Below are 18,702 nucleotides of genomic sequence, written 5' to 3' on the forward strand. Positions count from 1 at the left end.
TAGAGCTAGAATTTTTCTATATTTCTGTCAATAGAGTCATGAGAGTCCTTTTTTTTGTGGGTCGAGTTGATGTTTTTATTAGTGCCATTTTCAGGGACATTTTTTATTGCTTTCTATTATGATTTTTGGGAGGCTGAATGAATAAGAATCAGCAATTCAGGAATTGTTTTTTATGCCTTTCAACTGTGTGGTAAAAGTGATAAAGCAGCTTTATTCTTAGGGTCAGCACGATTACAGTGATACCACATTTATACAACTTTTTATTATTTTGGTGCTTTTACACAATAAAAACTATGCATTGAAAACAAAAATTGTTTTTCGCATCACTTTGTTCTAAGAACTATGACTTTTTTATTTCTCTGCTGATGGAGCTGTGTGGCAGCTTGTTTTTGTGTGGGACAAGATCACGTTTTTATTTACATTCATTACATTATTTTTTATCGCGTTTTATTCCACTATTTTTTCAGTGGTATGATTAAAAAGCATAGTTTTTAGGCAAGTTTTTTTTTATGTGGGTTCACTGAAGAAGTAAACTAGTGTGATGGTTTTACAGGTCAGGTCGTTCCAGATGTGATGACACCAAATATGGGTACTTAAAGGAGCCCCGACCAAGTATTGAGTGCATTTACTGAACATACATTTCAGTAGGCCAACATTTTGGATTTAAAAATAATTTTTCAAGCTGGTGTTATAGAGTATTCTAATTTACTGAGATAATGGCTTTTGGGTGTTCATTGGCTGTAAGCCATACTCATCAACTCATCAACATTAACAGAAATAAACACTTGAAATAGATCACTCTGTAATGACTCTATATAATATGAGTTTCATTTTTTGTATTGAAGAACTGAAATAAATTAACTTTTTTTGTTCTAATTTTGTGAGAAACACCTGTATGTATTGGTATAATACTTTTTCTATTTTTTCTATTTTTGTTGTTGTTTATTTTGGGATTTAAAAAAAAAATATATATATATTTTTTTTTAATTTTTGTACTTAGTCCCTCTATGAGACTTTAGCTTTTATTATTCTGATCTCTGGTATAATTTATTGCAATGCATTGTACCTGTCAGTTTTACCATGACAAAAGCCTATGACCAAGCTCCTGGGAGTTATTGAACTCAGCATTAAGGGGGTTAAACATCTGGTGTGTAGTGCGGGGACTGCCTCTGGCTGTGACAGCCGGGTCTCGGCTTTCACTTAAAGGGAACCTGTCACCCCCAAAATCGAAGGTGAGCTAAGCCCACCAGCATCAGGGGCTTATCTACAACATTCTGGAATGCTGTAGATAAGCCCCCGATGTATCCTAGTGTGCCCCGCGCGGTCGCCATGACATACCCATACATCATTGATCAGGAACACCTTCCCAACCATGACGTATGGGTACATCAAATGTCGTGAAGGGGTTGAACATCATAAGGTACAATGTTCAAAATTGAGATTATCTGAAGAATATTGGGAAGGGGTCCAAACATTGGTAGAACTACTTAATGAAAATGATAGATATAGGACAGGACCATTCACCAATCTTAAAGATAAAAGCACTAAAATGCCCCTTATAGAAGACGTGACAAGCATTGATCTCTTCCTTATGGTGGTAGAGGAAGACCTATGGAAAATTTGTTGTAGCAATCCAGTACATATATAAATCCGAATCTAAGTAATTGGACAGATTAGAAAAAAAATCAACATATTATTTTAAAGATATTTTAGATAATGGAGGTAATCTGACTTTGTTAGATCATTGCAAATATTTGTCTAGGTGCTATTCCATCTTGAGAGATGTGGAAACTTATCAAATTGTAGATTTGGACCCTACATCAGCGTACAGTGAATCTCTTCACAAAATCTTTGTGGAGTGTCTGGTCAAGACTCAATCTCAAAAACTGAATTTAAGTTTGTGGACCCTTACTTTCCCACTATACCCACTCTTCATCGCTCCCGAAGATCCATAATGGCTTACACCTACTCAAAGGACGTCCCATCGTCTCGGCGGTGATGTCAGTTAGCCAAAATGGTGGCATACACATTGATAGGATTTTACGTTCATTTGTTACTGCACTTGCATCATATATCAGAGAAACAACAGATTTTCTTATCAAACTAGAGGGCATAACGATTGAGACGGCTACTCTTGACACATGGAGGTGTTATACAGCAGAATTCCACATGGAGCTGGTATAAAGGTTTTTTATTTTCTGAAATCTAAAGCAGTGCAGTGTAAACTGCATTATCAATTCCTCAGACGTCTGCTTCTTTTTGTACCCACTCGCAACTATTTTCTTTTTTATGGCAAATTCTTCCACCAGCTCAGGAAACCATGATGGGAATCCCCTGTGGCTCGTCTTATGGCAACCTCCTCCTGGGCTGGTGGGAGGAAGCTGTGGTCTTTCAAGAGGATGAGTTGTGGTGGAATCCTAAAATTATATTTTGGGCCAGATACATAGATGACATTTGTTTTATCGTCTGGAACCGATTATGATTTTATCACTTTTCTTAATTTCTTAAATACAAATAATATAGGACTGAGATTCACATCCAAAAGTAACAAAAATGAGCTACCCTTCCTCGATTTGATTGAAAAATGAGGTTTGGATGGTAACTTGACAAAGTTTACATATTGTAAACCAACAGCGAATAATAACTTTTAAAATGGAAGAGTTATCATCCCGTCCCTCTAAAAACAGAAATATCATAGGGCCAATATCTCCAAATCAGGAGCAACTGATCTAGGGATGAAGTCTTCCTGGTACAAGCCACCCATTTAAAGACTAGGCTCACTCAGAGAAGATACCCTCAAATTCTGGATTCTGCCATTTTTTATACCTTATATAGTGAAAGGAAATCACTCCTCTACTACAAGATAAAGGGAATAATTGGCACCTATCACAATCAGACTAATCAGGTATACCGGGTCCTAAAAAACACTGTGCTAATCCAGATCTTAAGAATTTAATCAAGCCCAAATATTACCTATAGGAAAAGTCGTTCCATTAGAGATCAGCTCGTTCTCAGTTTATACATGGTTGAAGATCTGTAGTACGTTCACATGCAATGATTGCGGGTTTTGCTATAGGATCAAGCTGTGTAAAGAGTTCACTAATGTATCTTCAGGCAATTAGTTTTATGTTAGAGATTTTGCCAACTGCAAAACTTTTGGGGTATTGTACATGGCCACATGCTCCTGCCTTTTAAACCCTTCAGCCCCTAAGCCAGTTTTCACCTTCATGACCAGGCCAAATTGTACAATTCTGACCAGTGTAATTTTATGAGGTAATAACTCTAGAACTCTTCAACAGATCCCACTGATTCTGAGAATTTTTTTTGTGACATATTGTACTTCATGAAAGTGGTAAAACTTCTTTGATACGGCTTGCGTTTATTTGTGAAAAAAAAATGGAAATTTGGTGCAAAATGTAGAATATTTAGCAATTTCACATTTTTTATTTTTATGCCCTTAAATCAGAGAGTTATGTCGCACAAAATAGTTAATAAAATACATTCCCACATGCCTACTTTACATCAGCACAATTTTTTAAACACAATTCTTTTTTGTTAGGAAGTTCTAAGAGTTAAAAGTTGACCCACGATTTCTCATTTTTTCAACAAAATTTACAAAACAATTTTTTTAGGGACATAATCACATTTGAAGTGACTTTGAGGGGTCTATATGACAGAAAATACCGAAACGTAAATGTAAAAGGAAAAAATTAACATTTAACTTCACAAAAATTTAACTTCTGTCCCAATTTTTGTTTATTTTCACAATGGTAATGTGAAAAATTGTACTCCAAAATTTGTTGTGCAGTTTCTCCAGAGCATACCAATACCCCTTATGTGAAAGAAAACCACTGTTTGGGCACATTGCAGTGCTTGAAAGCACCATTTGACTTTTTGAAAGCAAAATTTGCTGGAATAATTAGCGGACACCATGTCCCTTGTGGAGAGCCCCTGATGTGCCTAAGCAGTGGAAACCCCCAAAAAGTGACACCATTTTGGAAACTAGACCCTTCAAGGAATGTATCTAGATGTGTGATGAACACCTTGAACGCCAAGGTTTTTCACAGAAGTTTATAACGTAGAGCCATGTAAATAACAAAATCACATTTTTCCCACAAAAATGTTCTTTTAGTCCCAAATGTATTATTTTCACACAGTAATGGGAAAAAATGTACTCCAAAATGTGTTGTACAATTTCTCCTGACTATGCAGGTACCCCATGTGTGGTGTAAAACTACTATTTGGGCTCACGGCAGGGCTCAGAAAGGAAGTGACGTTTTGGAAAGCAGATTTTGATGGAATGGTTTGCAGGTGTCATTTCGTGCTTGGAGAGCCCCAGATATGGCTAAACAGTGGAAACCCCCAACAAGTGACCCCATTTTGGAAATTAGACCCCTCAAGGAATGTATCTAGATGTGTGATGAGCATCTTGAACTCCCAGATGCTTTACAGGAGTTTGTAATGTAGAGCCGTGAAAATAATAAAATCCCATTTTTTTCGACAAAAAATGTTATTTTAGCCCCAAATTTTTTATTTTCACAAGATAGTAGAGGAAAATGGAACTCAAAATTTGTTGTGTAATTGCTCCTGAGTGCACTGATACTGCATATGTGGGGGTAAACTACTGTCTCAGAAAAGGAGTCTCAGGTCTCAGAAAAGGAGGAGTGATGTTTTGGAATGCAAACTTTGATGGAACGGTCTGCCTGTCTCATGTTGCATTTGGAGAACCCCAGATGTGCATAAACAGTAGAAAACCCTCACAAGTGACCCCTCAGGGAATTTATCTAGATGTATGCTGAGCACCTTGAACCCACAGGTGTTTCACAGAGTTTTACACCGTTGATCTGTGGAAATGAAAAAATATATATTTTTCACCCCAAAATGTGGTTTAGCCTCAATTTTCTTCATTTTCACAAGGATAGCAGGAGAAAATGGGCCTGAAAATTTCTTATGCAATTTCTACTGAGTATCCCGATAACCCATATGTGGTCAAAAACAACTTTTGAAGCACAGTGCAAAGCTCAGACAGGAATAAGCACCATAATAGAGTTCAGATTTTGCTGGACTGGTTTCAGGGTGTCATGTCACATTGGCAGAGCCCCTGAGGTGCCACAACAGCAGAACCCACATAAGAGACCCCATTTTACAACTACACCTCTCAATTAATTCATCTTGCGGTGCAGTAATCATATTGACACCACAGGTAGGTCACAGAATTTTTTTTACCATTGGGCTGTGAAAAGAAAAAGAAATATATTTTTACCACCTAAAATTTGTTTTAATCCCCAGACTTTACATTTTAACATTGGAAAATGTGTAAAAATGGCACCAAAATTTGTCACCAAATTTCTGCTGAATGTGGAAATACCCCATATGTGGCTATACAGAACTGCTTAGCTACACGGTGAGACTTGGTAGAGATGAAGAGCTATTTGACTCTTGGAGAACAAATTATAGTAGAATAGTTTGCAGAATCCATATACAGAGCCCCTAAGTGCCAGAAGAGCAGAATTCCCCTCTCAAGTAACCACATTTTAAAAATTATACCCTTCTGGGAATTTATTTACCGGTATAGTGACAATTTTGACTCCATCGGTGTTTTCCACCTACAAGCAGCAATCCTGCACTCTGCACTGACTGCTTACAACGGGGTATCCATGTAAATCTCTGAAACAAAACGGAACCCTCAGCGGAAGATTCCCTATAATAAGGCAGATGGACATACTGTGGACGCCGTCTGGCCTATGATCTGGCGATGTCCGTCTTTTTAAGAGTGAACAAAAGAGCAGTAGGCCACAGTTTTGTGCACTTCTGAAAAGAAGGACACTACTGAACAGAGGCCAGTCAGAGTCCAGAGTAACTCTGCGGACTCATTAAAGTGAATGGATCCCTCAGGGATATCATCTGAATCACATCATTAATAAATTTAGCTGGAAACCCCAATGTAAGTTCTAAGCGTAGAGCGCCGGATAAATGTGATCCAAAATATTATGTAAAATGTTCGCAATAAAAGTTTCAACTCAATCCACAAATAAAGCAAGTACCCATTCAGGTCCGTCATCTGCCAATGGAAATGTAGAGGGATTCCACGTTAATGGTAGTACAAAGGCTCTGAAAAAGCAAAATGGCACCTCACCCTCCAAAAGAAATCCAGCGAATTCTGTTCTCCCAAATCCTAATGCCCCAGTGTGCATAAACTGCAGTTAGCATTTCGTTTGTCTTTTCTGTAGCAATGCAACACACTTAATTTATGGGGTCCATATTTCCAGAAGCACAAGCACAACATACTGGACACAACAATAGCAGATTTGCAATTTTCACTCAGCAACATCCATAAATATGTGATCTTTGGGGGGCAGAATGAACAATTCAACAGCAGTTCAATAATTGATTTTATTCGGGTTGGTGCGATTACAGCGATGCCAGATTTGCAAAAAAGTTTTTACATCGCCACATTCTGAGAGCTATAATTTTTCTATACTTCTACAGAGTCATGTGAGGGATTGTTTTTGCGGGACGAGTTGATGTTTTTATTGATACTATTTTCGAGCATATAATATTTTTGAGAAGCAGAATGAACCAAAAGCAGAAGTTCAGAAGTTGTAGTTGTTTTTTTTTTATGCCGTTCTCTTTGTGGTAAAATTGATAAGGCAGCAATACCACATTTATATCATTTTTTTTACAATAGAAAAAAAGTATTGTTTTTCCATGTTTATATTCTGTGAGCTATAACTTTTTATTTCTCTGCTGATGGAGCTGTATGGTGGCTTGTTTTTTGCAGGACAAGATGACGTTTTCAGCTATACCATTTTTTTTATTTCTGACTGCATTTTATCCCACTTTTTGTTCGGCGGTATGATGAGAAAGCATAGTTTTTTGCCTTGTTTTTTAATTTTTATAAAGTGTTCACTAAACGGGCTAACTATTGAGACAGTTTTATAGGTTGGGTCGTTCTGGACATGGCACTACCAAATATGTGTACTTTTTTGTTTAGTTTTATTTTTACACAAATATAGGTATTTATTAGGTTAATATTTTGTCATTTTTTTAATTTTGTGGTTTGTTTTTTTTACAATTTTTTTTACGTTGTGGCGGTGCCGATCAATATAATGATTGCTATTGCATTACATTTTTCTTCTCCTCTTTTGCAACTTTGTGGTGCTAGAGCCCATTTTGGGTACGCTCCTAACTAAAGCTCTGGATGTGTTCATATATTACTAATTTTTATGACAGAAAGTTATTTGTACAACTATTATCACATCTTAATAACTCTTTATCTTCCAGTACAATAAATATGGACGTAATATAGACAATGTTAAAATGCATCTTTTTGGAGTGGTGAACTATATGAATACGGTAAGGCCGCTGGTATCATTTACACTTCTACAGGAAACACTAGAATATCTTTATAATCATTGCTGTTTCTAATAAAGACACCTCTCTTCTTTCCTACTCAGGTGTATAAAACCATCAACATTTTTGTCGCCCTCATTGGGATTGAAATCTGGGACTCTACAGATCAGATTAACGTGGTTTCTGATTACCATGTGCTGCTGCAAAGATTCCAAGAATGGAGAATTCAGAACTTGCTGCCCAGGAGACCTCATGATAATGCCCAGTTTATCACGTAAGCCTCCAGGGCTGGGTTTCCATCACCTGGCTTGCGGCGTTAAACATGTTGCTGATCAGCGGTTGTTTAATAGGAAGCCTAGGCAAGCAGATTGATTTTTACTTCGCCTGAAAAGACATTTCATCCATTGAACAACTGTTTTGCTCGCTCGTTGGGTGATTGGCAGCCTGTTTATACTGCACAAATATTGGGAAACAAGCTTTTATAGGAATGCTCTTTCCCAGTAATCAGGAAGATAAAATCCAGTTTAATAATCCTGATATCTGGATTCCTGTTGATTACATATTTATTATTTTCACTGTACAGTTTTAGGTACATAGAGTGCATATTCTCCAAATATTTAGGCACAATTTTTTTTTTTTTTTTTTAGGAATGTTGACTTTGATGGAAATACAGTCGGACTTGCAACTGTGTCTGCGATGTGTGGAGCAAATTCTGCTGGAGTTATCCAGGTAAGTTGAGTTTCTCCAGCTGGGCCACACAGTCTGTTGGTTGTATGTGTAGCCCTTTGTGGATAAACAATGTATATCTATACAGAGATGGCCCTGATAAATGAAGAACAAGTGGAAGTTAATTGCTCAGCATCTTAAAGCGGTAGTTTGGCCTAAAAGAGTAGGGTCCCTCACATGGTAACTTCATCCTAACTGTGAATAAGGTATGCCCTTGTAATATTAAGGGCTTACTTGGTGAGATAGATTTTCTAAACCATAGGTCTGGGCGACTGTGTGAAGAGCGTGATCTGGAGGCGATGATGCTGGATAACAAGTCTTGATAGAAACAGGTGGATCAACGACGACTAGGACAACAGGGTAGCCATGACAAATAGGTAGATCGGGTAGCATAGATGAATCAGAGTCAGGTGTGCGGATACACATGGGAACAGTAACTGCATAGGAAACTAGTATCTTTGGGCATTGAAAACGTTAATCACAGGAATGCAATCCGGTTAGACACAGGATTAGCCAAGAAGAACATGCAGTCTGTTATCTTCCAGAAGGGCAATAGCTAATAGAAGCTACGTAACAGAGAAGTAAAGGCATCTGGTTTCTTCCTGCAGTGCAACGGTTAATAGCAGTTTAACAGAGAACTAAATGGAAACCAGAGAAAGTTTGAAGAAATGAATTACATTTATTGCATAGGCCTGATGTGAATATGAGTGTGAAGAGTTGTGAGGAGTTGTCAACTGGTGTGCTGAGAGCCTGGTGTAGACATCAACTAATAAGTTGGACCGAGCTTGCAAATAACATTGGTTGCGTTATTCAAGTTGGGGATAGGAACGGAGACAATTTATTTGAGCTCCAGCCAGGTGTCGATTAAGTATATTATTATAATAAAATAAATTAATCTAATCGGTAAATGGCATAACAGGAAAAAAATCTAAATGCCACAATTGTTTTTTTTCGGCTGTCGCAACAGAGCAAATAAATGTAATAAGAGAAGATCAAAACGTTCTATCTATCCCAAGATGGTATTAATAACATCAGCTCATGACACAAAAAAAATCAAGCCCTCACACATCTCCATATCCTGAAAATTGAAAACTTTGTCTCTCAGAAAATGGCGGCACAAGCAATTTGTTTTTTTTTAATTTTCGATTTTTTTTTCACCACTTAAGTAAAAAAAAAAATTGGTATGACCGTAATACTATTTACTTTGAGAATCATGTTTCCATGTCAAAAAATAATTTTGCTATTTTAACATACTTCTTTTTTTTTTCCCGGCATTCCTGTACATCACATGATAAAATGGATAGTGTTATTCAAAAATTCAACTAATCCCTAAAAAAACAAGCACTCACATGGTTATTTCGACAGAAAAATTAAAAAAAGCAGTAAAGGGAGGAAAAAACAAAGCACAAAAACAGAAATTGGCCGCGGCTGGAAGGGGTTATTAAAAGGATCTAGGTTTTCCTAGAATTCAATATGATGACATCCCCCAGCCCTGCTCAAGTAGTTTGTGTACTCATGTGAAGACTCATATGTGATTTGCATACAGACAGTCACATGCAGTCGAGCTGCTCTTCCTAATTCTCTTGATGGGCAGTGAAAAACTACAGCTTCATTGAGAAAAGCAGGAACAGAAGTCACATGACTGTACGTATGAATATCGCATATTAGTGGTTATGTGAGGATAGATGGAACCAGCAAGCCTGCTACAGTGCTTAGTATTATAAATAAAGGGGTTGTCCAGGTTTGTGATGAGTCTGTACTCACTTTATGTGACTGTATAGAGTGCAGACTTTCACCACAAACCTTGACAACCCTTTTAATGTTACAAGTTATGAAATATTACATCTGTGCAGAATCAGAACCAATAACAGCACAGAAATATATTACCATATCCCCCATCAGTAAATAATTACTTCACAATAACCCCCATCAGTACAGGAATTTATCACTAGAATCACCAAAAGTACAGAAATACATTACCAAAACCTCCATCAGTTCAGGAATACATGACCAGAACCACAGCAGCACAGAAATAAGTCACCAGAACCACCATCAGTAAGTACATGGATACATCACCAGAACTACCATCAGTACATGGATAAAGCACCAAGCTTAGTACATCAATCAATTGCAATGTCAGGTTAGCCCCATTTACAATTATATCACATGAACCTACAATTCCCAATATGTTCTTAACAATGGTAATTGGTGGGACAATGGTGATAGTGGGAGTTATTGTTAGTCATCATCAGGCTTTAGACCATATAGGAACCACAGTACTGATGAGACATAGTTAGTATCACAAGTTTACATTTACATCCAAGTACCTTATAGGTGACATCTTCTCTAATTAGAGTTGTTCTCTTTCATTTTGTTCTTTATTTTGTTCAGACGCCATGGTGTCTTTGAACGTCAACAGCTCGTATATGTAAACTTCTCTCTTCTTCAGTCTTCTGCAGCACATTTCGACATGGTGCCCTTAAAAATAACAGCGTGGTTATTATGCCTCTGAGTAAAAATATCTGCCCTATGCTAAGCCCTTAAATAATTGCACTTAATGTGCTCCCACACTGTCCCTGTTATGGTACATGCCATCCACACTGTCTGCTCACACTGCGTCCCTCCCTGCCCAGTCACTATACTAAACCCCCTCTTCACACTCCCCCCTCTGTATACTGTCCCCCAATGCTGCCCCCTCTCTATTCTGCCCCTACACACTACTCAGTCTCTACACTGTGCCTCCTCCCACTTTTCCTTCATCTAAATATTCTACCAATACTATCTTCTCGCATATCCCCTCTCAGATTCCCATACTGTCTCCTATCACGCTAGCCCCCACTACCCCATATTGAGGAAGGACCATTTTTAACGGGTCCGAAACGCGTCAGCCGTTGGGGGTTCCTCCCTCATGCACTGTTTTTATTGATGAAGATGTCTGAATAAATTTATCTTTTTAAGAAAAGGACTCCTGTGCCGGAAAAATCTCTTGTTTCTATATTCACAGTTATATCTACTGACATATGAAAATATTTTAATACTAGAGGTTAGGACCATCCCAAATAGGGTCACCTTGACATGGTTGATGGGTTTTACTTTTTGTTTAATCAAAATTATGTTAAATAAGTATCCTATGTTATTTTCATGCACTATTGCTATGTATTTATTGCAGGTTATTTGCTCACTTTGTTTTTATCGGTTTGGTGGTTTAGTGAATAGCATGTGTAGTGTGACGGGTCCAATCTATTATTTTTTTCATTTTATTTTTAAGAATACTTTTACTGTAACCCTGAATAATTTTTTTCTCAACAATCACATTAGTTACCTAGCTATTTTTTCCCCCCAGGATCACAGTAGTAATGCTGCTTCCGTTGGTTTCACTGTCGCACATGAGATGGGCCATAACTTAGGAATGGATCATCATGACTTTAAAACCTGCAAATGCGAAGCTCCAGCCTGTGTCATGAATCCAGTCCTCAGGTAAAAGCATCAACTTAAAGTTCATCCCACACCTTATAGATGCTTCTGGATTAAAGAGAATTGATTATATTCTAATGTTGTTTAATGTTGATTAGTTATTACATTATTAGTGAAATCTATGCCAGCTCATTGCTGACCTAGATTTCGAGGGAATCTGTCAGCACGTTTTTACTATGTAGTCTGAGAGCAGCATGATGTAGGGGCAGAGACCCTGATTCCAGGAATGTGTCACTTACTAGGCCGTGTTTGGTTGTTTCAATAAAATTAGTGTTTGATCAGCAGGAGATTATCACTAGAGGACTAGGTGTCTGGGAGCTTTCAGTCAATATACAGTGTCTTGTGAAAGTATTCAGCCCCCTGGAACTTTTCATCCTTTTCCCACATATCATGCTTCAAACATAAAGATACCAAATGTAAATTTTTGGTGAAGAATCAACAAGTGGAACACAATTGTGAAGTTGAATTAAATTTATTGGTTATTTTACATTTTTATGGAAATTCAAAAACTGAAAAGTGGGGCGTGCAATATTATTCGGCCCCTTTACTTTCAGTGCAGCAAACTCACTCCAGAAGTTCATTGTGGATCTCTGAATGATCCAATGTTGTCCTAAATGCCTAATGATGATAAATATAATCCACCTGTGTGTAATCAAGTCTCCGTATAAATGCACCTGCTCTGTGATAGCCTCAGGGTTCTGTTTGAACACATTTCGTTCAACTTCACAATTGTGTTCCACTTGTTGTTGTTTCTTCACCAAAAATTTACATTTGGTATCTTTATGTTTGAAGCATGATATGTGGGAAAAGGTTGAAAAGTTCCAGGGGGCCGAATACTTTCGCAAGGACTGTACAGTCTACACAGAAAGCAGCCAATCAGTGGTGTGGGCGCGGCTATACAGGGCTCAGAACTCCAGGTTCTCCTAGATCTGCAGCAGAGAAAACTGTAATTCTATCACAACTACTGCACCCAGTAAATTAACCCCTTCCCGCCGCGGCCCTTTTTCATTTTTGTGTTTTAGTTTTTCGCTCCCCTCCTTCCCAGAGCCAAAACTTTTTTTATTTTTCCGTCAATATGGTCATGTGAGGGCTTATTTTTTGCAGGACGAGTTGTACTTTTGAACAACACCATTGGTTTTACCATGTCTTGTACTAGAAAACGGGAAAAAAATTCCAAGTTCGGTGAAATTACAAAAAAAGTGCAATCCCACACTTGTTTTTTGATTGGCTTTTTTGCTAGGCTCATTATATGCTAAAACTGATATTATGATTCTCCAGGTCATTAAGAGTTCATAGACACCAAACATGTCTACGTTCTTTTATTATCTTAGGCTACGTTCAGACTAGCGTTGTGCGCCGCTGCGTCGGCGACGCGACGCACAACGCACCGAAAAACGCGGCAAAACGCACGCAAAAACGCTGCGTTTTGCGACGCGTGCGTAGTTTTTTGCCGAAAATCGGACGCAAGAAAAATGCAACTTGTTGCGTTTTCTTGGTCCGACGATTGCGGCAAAAAAGACGCATTTGTCGCAAAACGCAACAAGCAAAAACGCATGCGTCCCCCATGTTAAACATAGGGGCGCATGACGCGTGCGTCCCCGCTGCGTCGCCCGACGCGGCGCCGACGCACACTAGCACAACGCTAGTCTGAACGTACCCTAAGTGGTGAAAAAAAATTCCAAACTTTGCTAGAAAAAAAAAAATGCGCCATTTTCTGATACCCATAGCGTCTCCATTTTTCATGATCTGGGGTTTAGTGAGGGCTTATTTTTTGCTCGCCGAGCTGATGTTTTTAATGATACCACTTTTGTGCAGATATGTTCTTTTGATCGCCCGTTATTGCATTTTAATTCAATGTCGCGGCGACCAAAACAACGTAAATTCTGGCATTTCGATTTTTTTTTCTCACTACACCGTTTAGCGATCAGGTTAATGCTTTTTTTTTTTATTGATAGATCGGGCGATTCTGAACGCGGCGATTTCAAATATGTGTAGTTTTTTTTTCCTTTTTTTATTGTTTTATTTTGGATGGGGCGAAAGGGGGGCGATTTAAACTTTTATATATTTTTTATTTTTTTCATATTTTTAAAAACTTTTTTTTTTTAACTTGTGCCATGCTTCAATAGCCTCCATGGGAGGCTAGAAGCTGGCACCACTCGATCGGCTCTGCTACATAGCAGCGATCATCAGATTGCTGCTATGAGCACCGACCACAGGAGGCGCTCACAGCAGGCTGGCATCAATAACCATAGAGGTCTCAAGGACCTCTATGGTTACCATCCTGACTGACGCATCGCTCACCCCCGATCATGTGACGGAGGTCGGTGATGCGCTCATTTCCGGCCGCGCTACCGGAAGCAGTAGTTAAATGCCGCTGTCAGCATTTGGCAGCGGCATTTAACAGGATAATAGCGGCGGACGAATCACGATTTTACCTGCCGCTATTGCACGCACATGTCAGCTGTACAAAAACAGCTGACATGTCGCGACTTTGATGTGGGCTCACCGCCGGAGCCCTCATCAAAGGGGGTGACACGGCATGCGCAGTACTAATACGGGGCATGTCGAGAAGGGGTTAAAGGGAATCTGTCACCAATTGTTTACTGCCTCATATGAGAGCAGCATAATGTAGGGAAAGAGACCCTGATTCCAACAATATAGAACTTAAATGGAACCTGTCACCCCGTTTTTTCAGATTGAGATAAAAATACTGTTAAATAGGGCCTGCGCTGTGCGTTACAATAGTGTATGTAGTGTACCCTGATTCCCCACCTATGCTGCGAAATACATTACCAAAGTCGCCGTTTTCGCCTGTCAATCAGGCTGGTCAGGTCAGGTGGGCGTGGTGACATCGCTGTTTCTTCCCCAGCTTTCCGTTGGTGGTGTAGTGGTGTGCGCATGTCCGTGCCGAATCCACTGCGCGCATGTGAAGAAAAAGCGCGCGATCTGCGCTATTACCCTTGTCATCGGTGGGAGCGGCCATCTTCCTGAGGCCGCGCGTGCGCAGATGGAGTGCTCTGCTGCACGGGGCTTCAGGAAAATGGCCGCGGGATGTCGCGCGTGCGCAGATGGAGATCACGGCGGCCATTTTCCTGAAGCCGAGATGCAAACTAAGCTGCTTATCAGAGGATGGGGTGTGGTCAGACCAGGACTCACTTGAACTATACTGCAGGCAGTGATAATCTCCTGGTTATAAAACTTTCATTATATTGAAACAACAGCACAAAGCCTAATACGTGACACATCGCTGAAATCAGTGTCCCAGCCCCTACCTCATGCTGAACTCAGATTACAGAGCGAAAACCTGCTCACAGATTACCTTTAAGTCATACATTGATGGAATCAGGGTCTCTGCACCTACATGATGCTGTTGTCAGATTACATAGAGAAAATCTGCTGACAAATTTCCTTTAATATTCTGGCCCACAGGCAACTGAAAATATAAGACTTATTAAGAGGGGTGCTAATCTTAACAAATCTTGCTCACCTTTCTCCAGTAGGCTGTAGGTTCAAGACTATGAAACGCCCTTCTTATTAAGTTACCCCATTTACAGAATAAAGGCAGCTATGGATACAAAGCTCAGTCACATGTGATCCTGTCATGGATGGCAGACATTACACCTACCATTGGGCCACCAGACTTGTTAAGGGTCAATATTCAGTGTGATCCCTTTTTTAAAGTTTTTCTATAAGGCTCATGTACTTTTCACATATGCTAATGGTTGTTTTTCTTTCTTAGTAAACCTGTTAGGTGCGCCCGAGTTCCCAGCCTGCAGATTCGTGGATAATACCATTGTCTGCAGATCTTGTGCAGTCACTATCACTCACCCATATAATCCCATGTGCTTTTATCATTCCAGTATTAGGCCTCCGATCGCCTTCACCAGCTGCAGCATCGAAGACATGAGGAACTTCATCTATACTTACTTTCCAGACTGCTTATTAAATATTCCGCAGACCTCACAAGTGCTGACTCCCCCCGTGTGTGGTAATAAATTCATTGAAAATGGGGAGCAGTGTGATTGTGGAGAACCCGAGGTAAGGACCATGCTAGTACCAGCTGCAAGTGAATTAAGAGAAGCCAAGCATGTCTAGTCGGCCGGTGCAAATTGCATATTTGTAGTCGCATGACTGCCCATCCTCACTGACAATCTAGTGGAATCCTGACAGTGCACTCACTGCTTGCTCTCAAGATACAGAAATCTGCAGTCTGCAGTGACTGCAAACTTTTGGCAGAAGACTGGATGAGCCTTTAAGGCCTTAATACACGTAATCTGAAAGTCTGTCAAACAGCAGTTGGCATTTCAATGCTAGATCCTTTTGTTTTCAGGGAAGATTAGCCATTGGCAAACATTTTTGGCAGTGGCTTTCTCTTCTTTTCACCTTGAAAACAAATTAATGTATATGGAGGAGTCAGAATAGAGAACTGTGCACTGAACCAATGTTTGACTGACATCTTTCTGACACGTATGGCCAGCTTCTTCTTTCAGACAGTTTTGATAAAGCATTGTTTAAAAAAAAAATTCATGTAGTTCACGGCTGCTTAGAAGCATTTTTTCCTTTTTTTAGAGTTTTTTGTTCACTTATCCTTTTGATAATGCTTTGTTTCCCTATAAGAATGTATTGTTATAGGAAAATGCTTGAAAAAGGGAATACTCCTTAATAGCATGGGTATACATTCTGCCACTAGCAGGCTTGACACTAGCTGAAAAAAACTTTTGGTTTTGTCTACTGGGCTCTTCCCTCTCTTCCGACACCAAACAGTTCAGTTTTAGCCTAGTATCAATTGTAGTAAAGAAGATTTATTAGGGTGTCAGCATAATTGCACAAAATTCCCAAGGTTCCTGCTCATATGGACCTTGATCATGGCCTTGAATTAGCAGAAAATTGTATATATTAGTTTGATATACCATAAAGAAGTGATATAATGACATATATCGTATATACTCGAGTATAAGCTGACCCGAGTATAAGCCGACCCCCCTAATTTTGCCACAAAAAACTGGGAAAACTTAATGACTCGAGTATAAGCCTAGGGTGGGAAATGCCGCAGCTACCGGTAAATTTAAGAAATAAAAATAGGTACCAATAAAAGTAAAATTAATTGAGACATCAGTAGGTTCAGTGTTTTTGAATATCCTTATTGAATCAGGAGCCCCATATAATGCTCCATACAGTTCATGATGGCCCCATAAGATGCTCCATACAGTTCATGATGGGCCCATAAGATGCTCCATACAAAATATGCCCCATATAATGCTCCATACAGTTCATGATGGGCCCCATAAGATGCTCCATAAAGTTCATGATGGGCCCCATATGATGCTCCATATTAAAATATGCCCCATATAATGCTGCACAAAGGTTAATAATGGCCCCATAAGATGCTCCATAGACACATTTGCCCCATACAGTACTGCATAAAGGTTAATAAGGGCCCCCATAAGATGCTCCATAGACACATTTGCCCCGTATAATGCTCCACAAATGCTGATTATGGCCCCATAAAATGCTCCAGAGATATTTGCCCCATATAATGCTGCACATGGCCCCATAAGATGCTCCATACAGATATTTGCCCCATATAATGCTGCACCTGGCCCCATACAGATATTTGCCCCATATAATGCTGCACATGACCCCATAAGATGTTCCATACAGACATTTGCCCCATATGCTGTTGCTGCGATTAAAAAAAAAAGAAAAAAAATCACATACTCACCTCTCAGGCACTTGCTATATTCACTAGTCCGCGTTCCACCGACGGCTGCCGCTGTGTCTTCCTCGTCCTCTGCACTGACGTTCACGCAGAGGGCAGCACGCACACTAATTGCATCACCGCAGCCTCTGACCTGAGCGTCACTGCAGAGGACGCGGAAGACGCAGCGGCGCCCATCGGTGGAACGGGGAACAGGTGAATATCGTGCACTGCGTTATACTCGCCTGCTCCTGGCACGGTCCCTGGTTCTCCGGCGCCGGCAGCTTCTTCCTGTGTTGAGCGGTCACATGGTACTGCTCATTACAGTAATAAATATGCGGCTCCACCCCTATGGGAGTCCATATTCATTACTGTAATGAGCGGTACCATGTGACCGCACACTACAGGAAGAAGCTGCCGGCACCCGGAGAACCAGGGACATGCAGGGACCGCGCCAGGAGTAGGTGAGTATTATTAGACAGCTGCCGCTCCCCCTCCCCTGCCGACCCCTGGGTATGACTCGAGTATAAGCCGAGAGGGGCAATTTCAGCCTAAAAAAATGGGTTGAAATTCTTGGCTTACACTCGAGTGTATACGGTAATTGAAAAGTTAAAATCAGAAATAATGGCTCTCAAATAAGAGAAACCAGAAACATGACAACCGAGCATAAAAACAAAGGTATATGAAACGGTAATAGAAGAATTCTAGTGTATAATGTTATATAGCATGTAAAAGCTGTCATATATAGTATCTCTAATATTGGCGGTTCAGTAGAGATAACAGGTACAGCCATAACATAGCGCAAAGTATTGATGTGTATAGACCAAATGAACACTGTTAGTAAGCTGTACCAATATATATCACACTTATTATCCCACTTATTAGTATACGAGTTATATGTAGATAGCTATAGAGTTTGTTCACTATCTACATAAATTCTATTAGACATGACTTACTGTATATACGGATCTCTAATTTGTGCTACAATATTGGCCCTTTCTCTATTATCATAAAATTGGGACATTCATATTGGGGAGCATCTCCACTTTTGCCTACTCCTGTGAATTTTGATGGTGACTCTAAGGTCTGCTGGGGTTTTGTGAACTATTGCACTATACATTTTGAACTTTTTTCTGACCAGTCGAAAGTAGCTTATATTTTTTCTTTATTATATGGAGATGCGTAGGCTTGGACATCATGTGAACGAGATGATCCTATAATGTATTGTCTACCTTCTCTCCTGATCACATTCGGTAGAATATTTGACAAACAAGTCCTATTCCATCCAGATGTGTCCGGATCCCAGAATTGCTCTTTTTCTCCTTCTGGCTCTAAACTGAGCTTCCTTGCACCCTAGGAAAGGATCTAACCCATCATAAGTCAAGTGGCAGATTGTATACCCAATCCTGTACAATAATCCAATGAACTAGACCAGGGGTGGGGAACCTCAG

The 18,702-nt window shown here is 39.7% G+C and overlaps 1 protein-coding gene across 1 annotated transcript in view; it reads left to right on the forward strand.

Moving 5' to 3' along the window:
- The window catches only part of LOC138674619 (zinc metalloproteinase-disintegrin-like VLAIP-B), a 116,054-nt gene that overhangs the window by 58,608 nt on the left and 38,744 nt on the right, over window positions 1–18,702 (forward strand). Inside the window, exons 10-14 of the mRNA XM_069762435.1 lie at window positions 7,285–7,356; window positions 7,458–7,627; window positions 8,001–8,082; window positions 11,423–11,556; window positions 15,414–15,591. Coding sequence (XP_069618536.1) covers window positions 7,285–7,356; window positions 7,458–7,627; window positions 8,001–8,082; window positions 11,423–11,556; window positions 15,414–15,591 — 636 coding nt within the window. The remainder of the gene's footprint in view (window positions 1–7,284; window positions 7,357–7,457; window positions 7,628–8,000; window positions 8,083–11,422; window positions 11,557–15,413; window positions 15,592–18,702) is intronic.

The sequence above is a fragment of the Ranitomeya imitator genome, chromosome 4 (assembly GCF_032444005.1).
Source record: "Ranitomeya imitator isolate aRanImi1 chromosome 4, aRanImi1.pri, whole genome shotgun sequence".
NCBI lineage: Eukaryota > Metazoa > Chordata > Amphibia > Anura > Dendrobatidae > Ranitomeya > Ranitomeya imitator.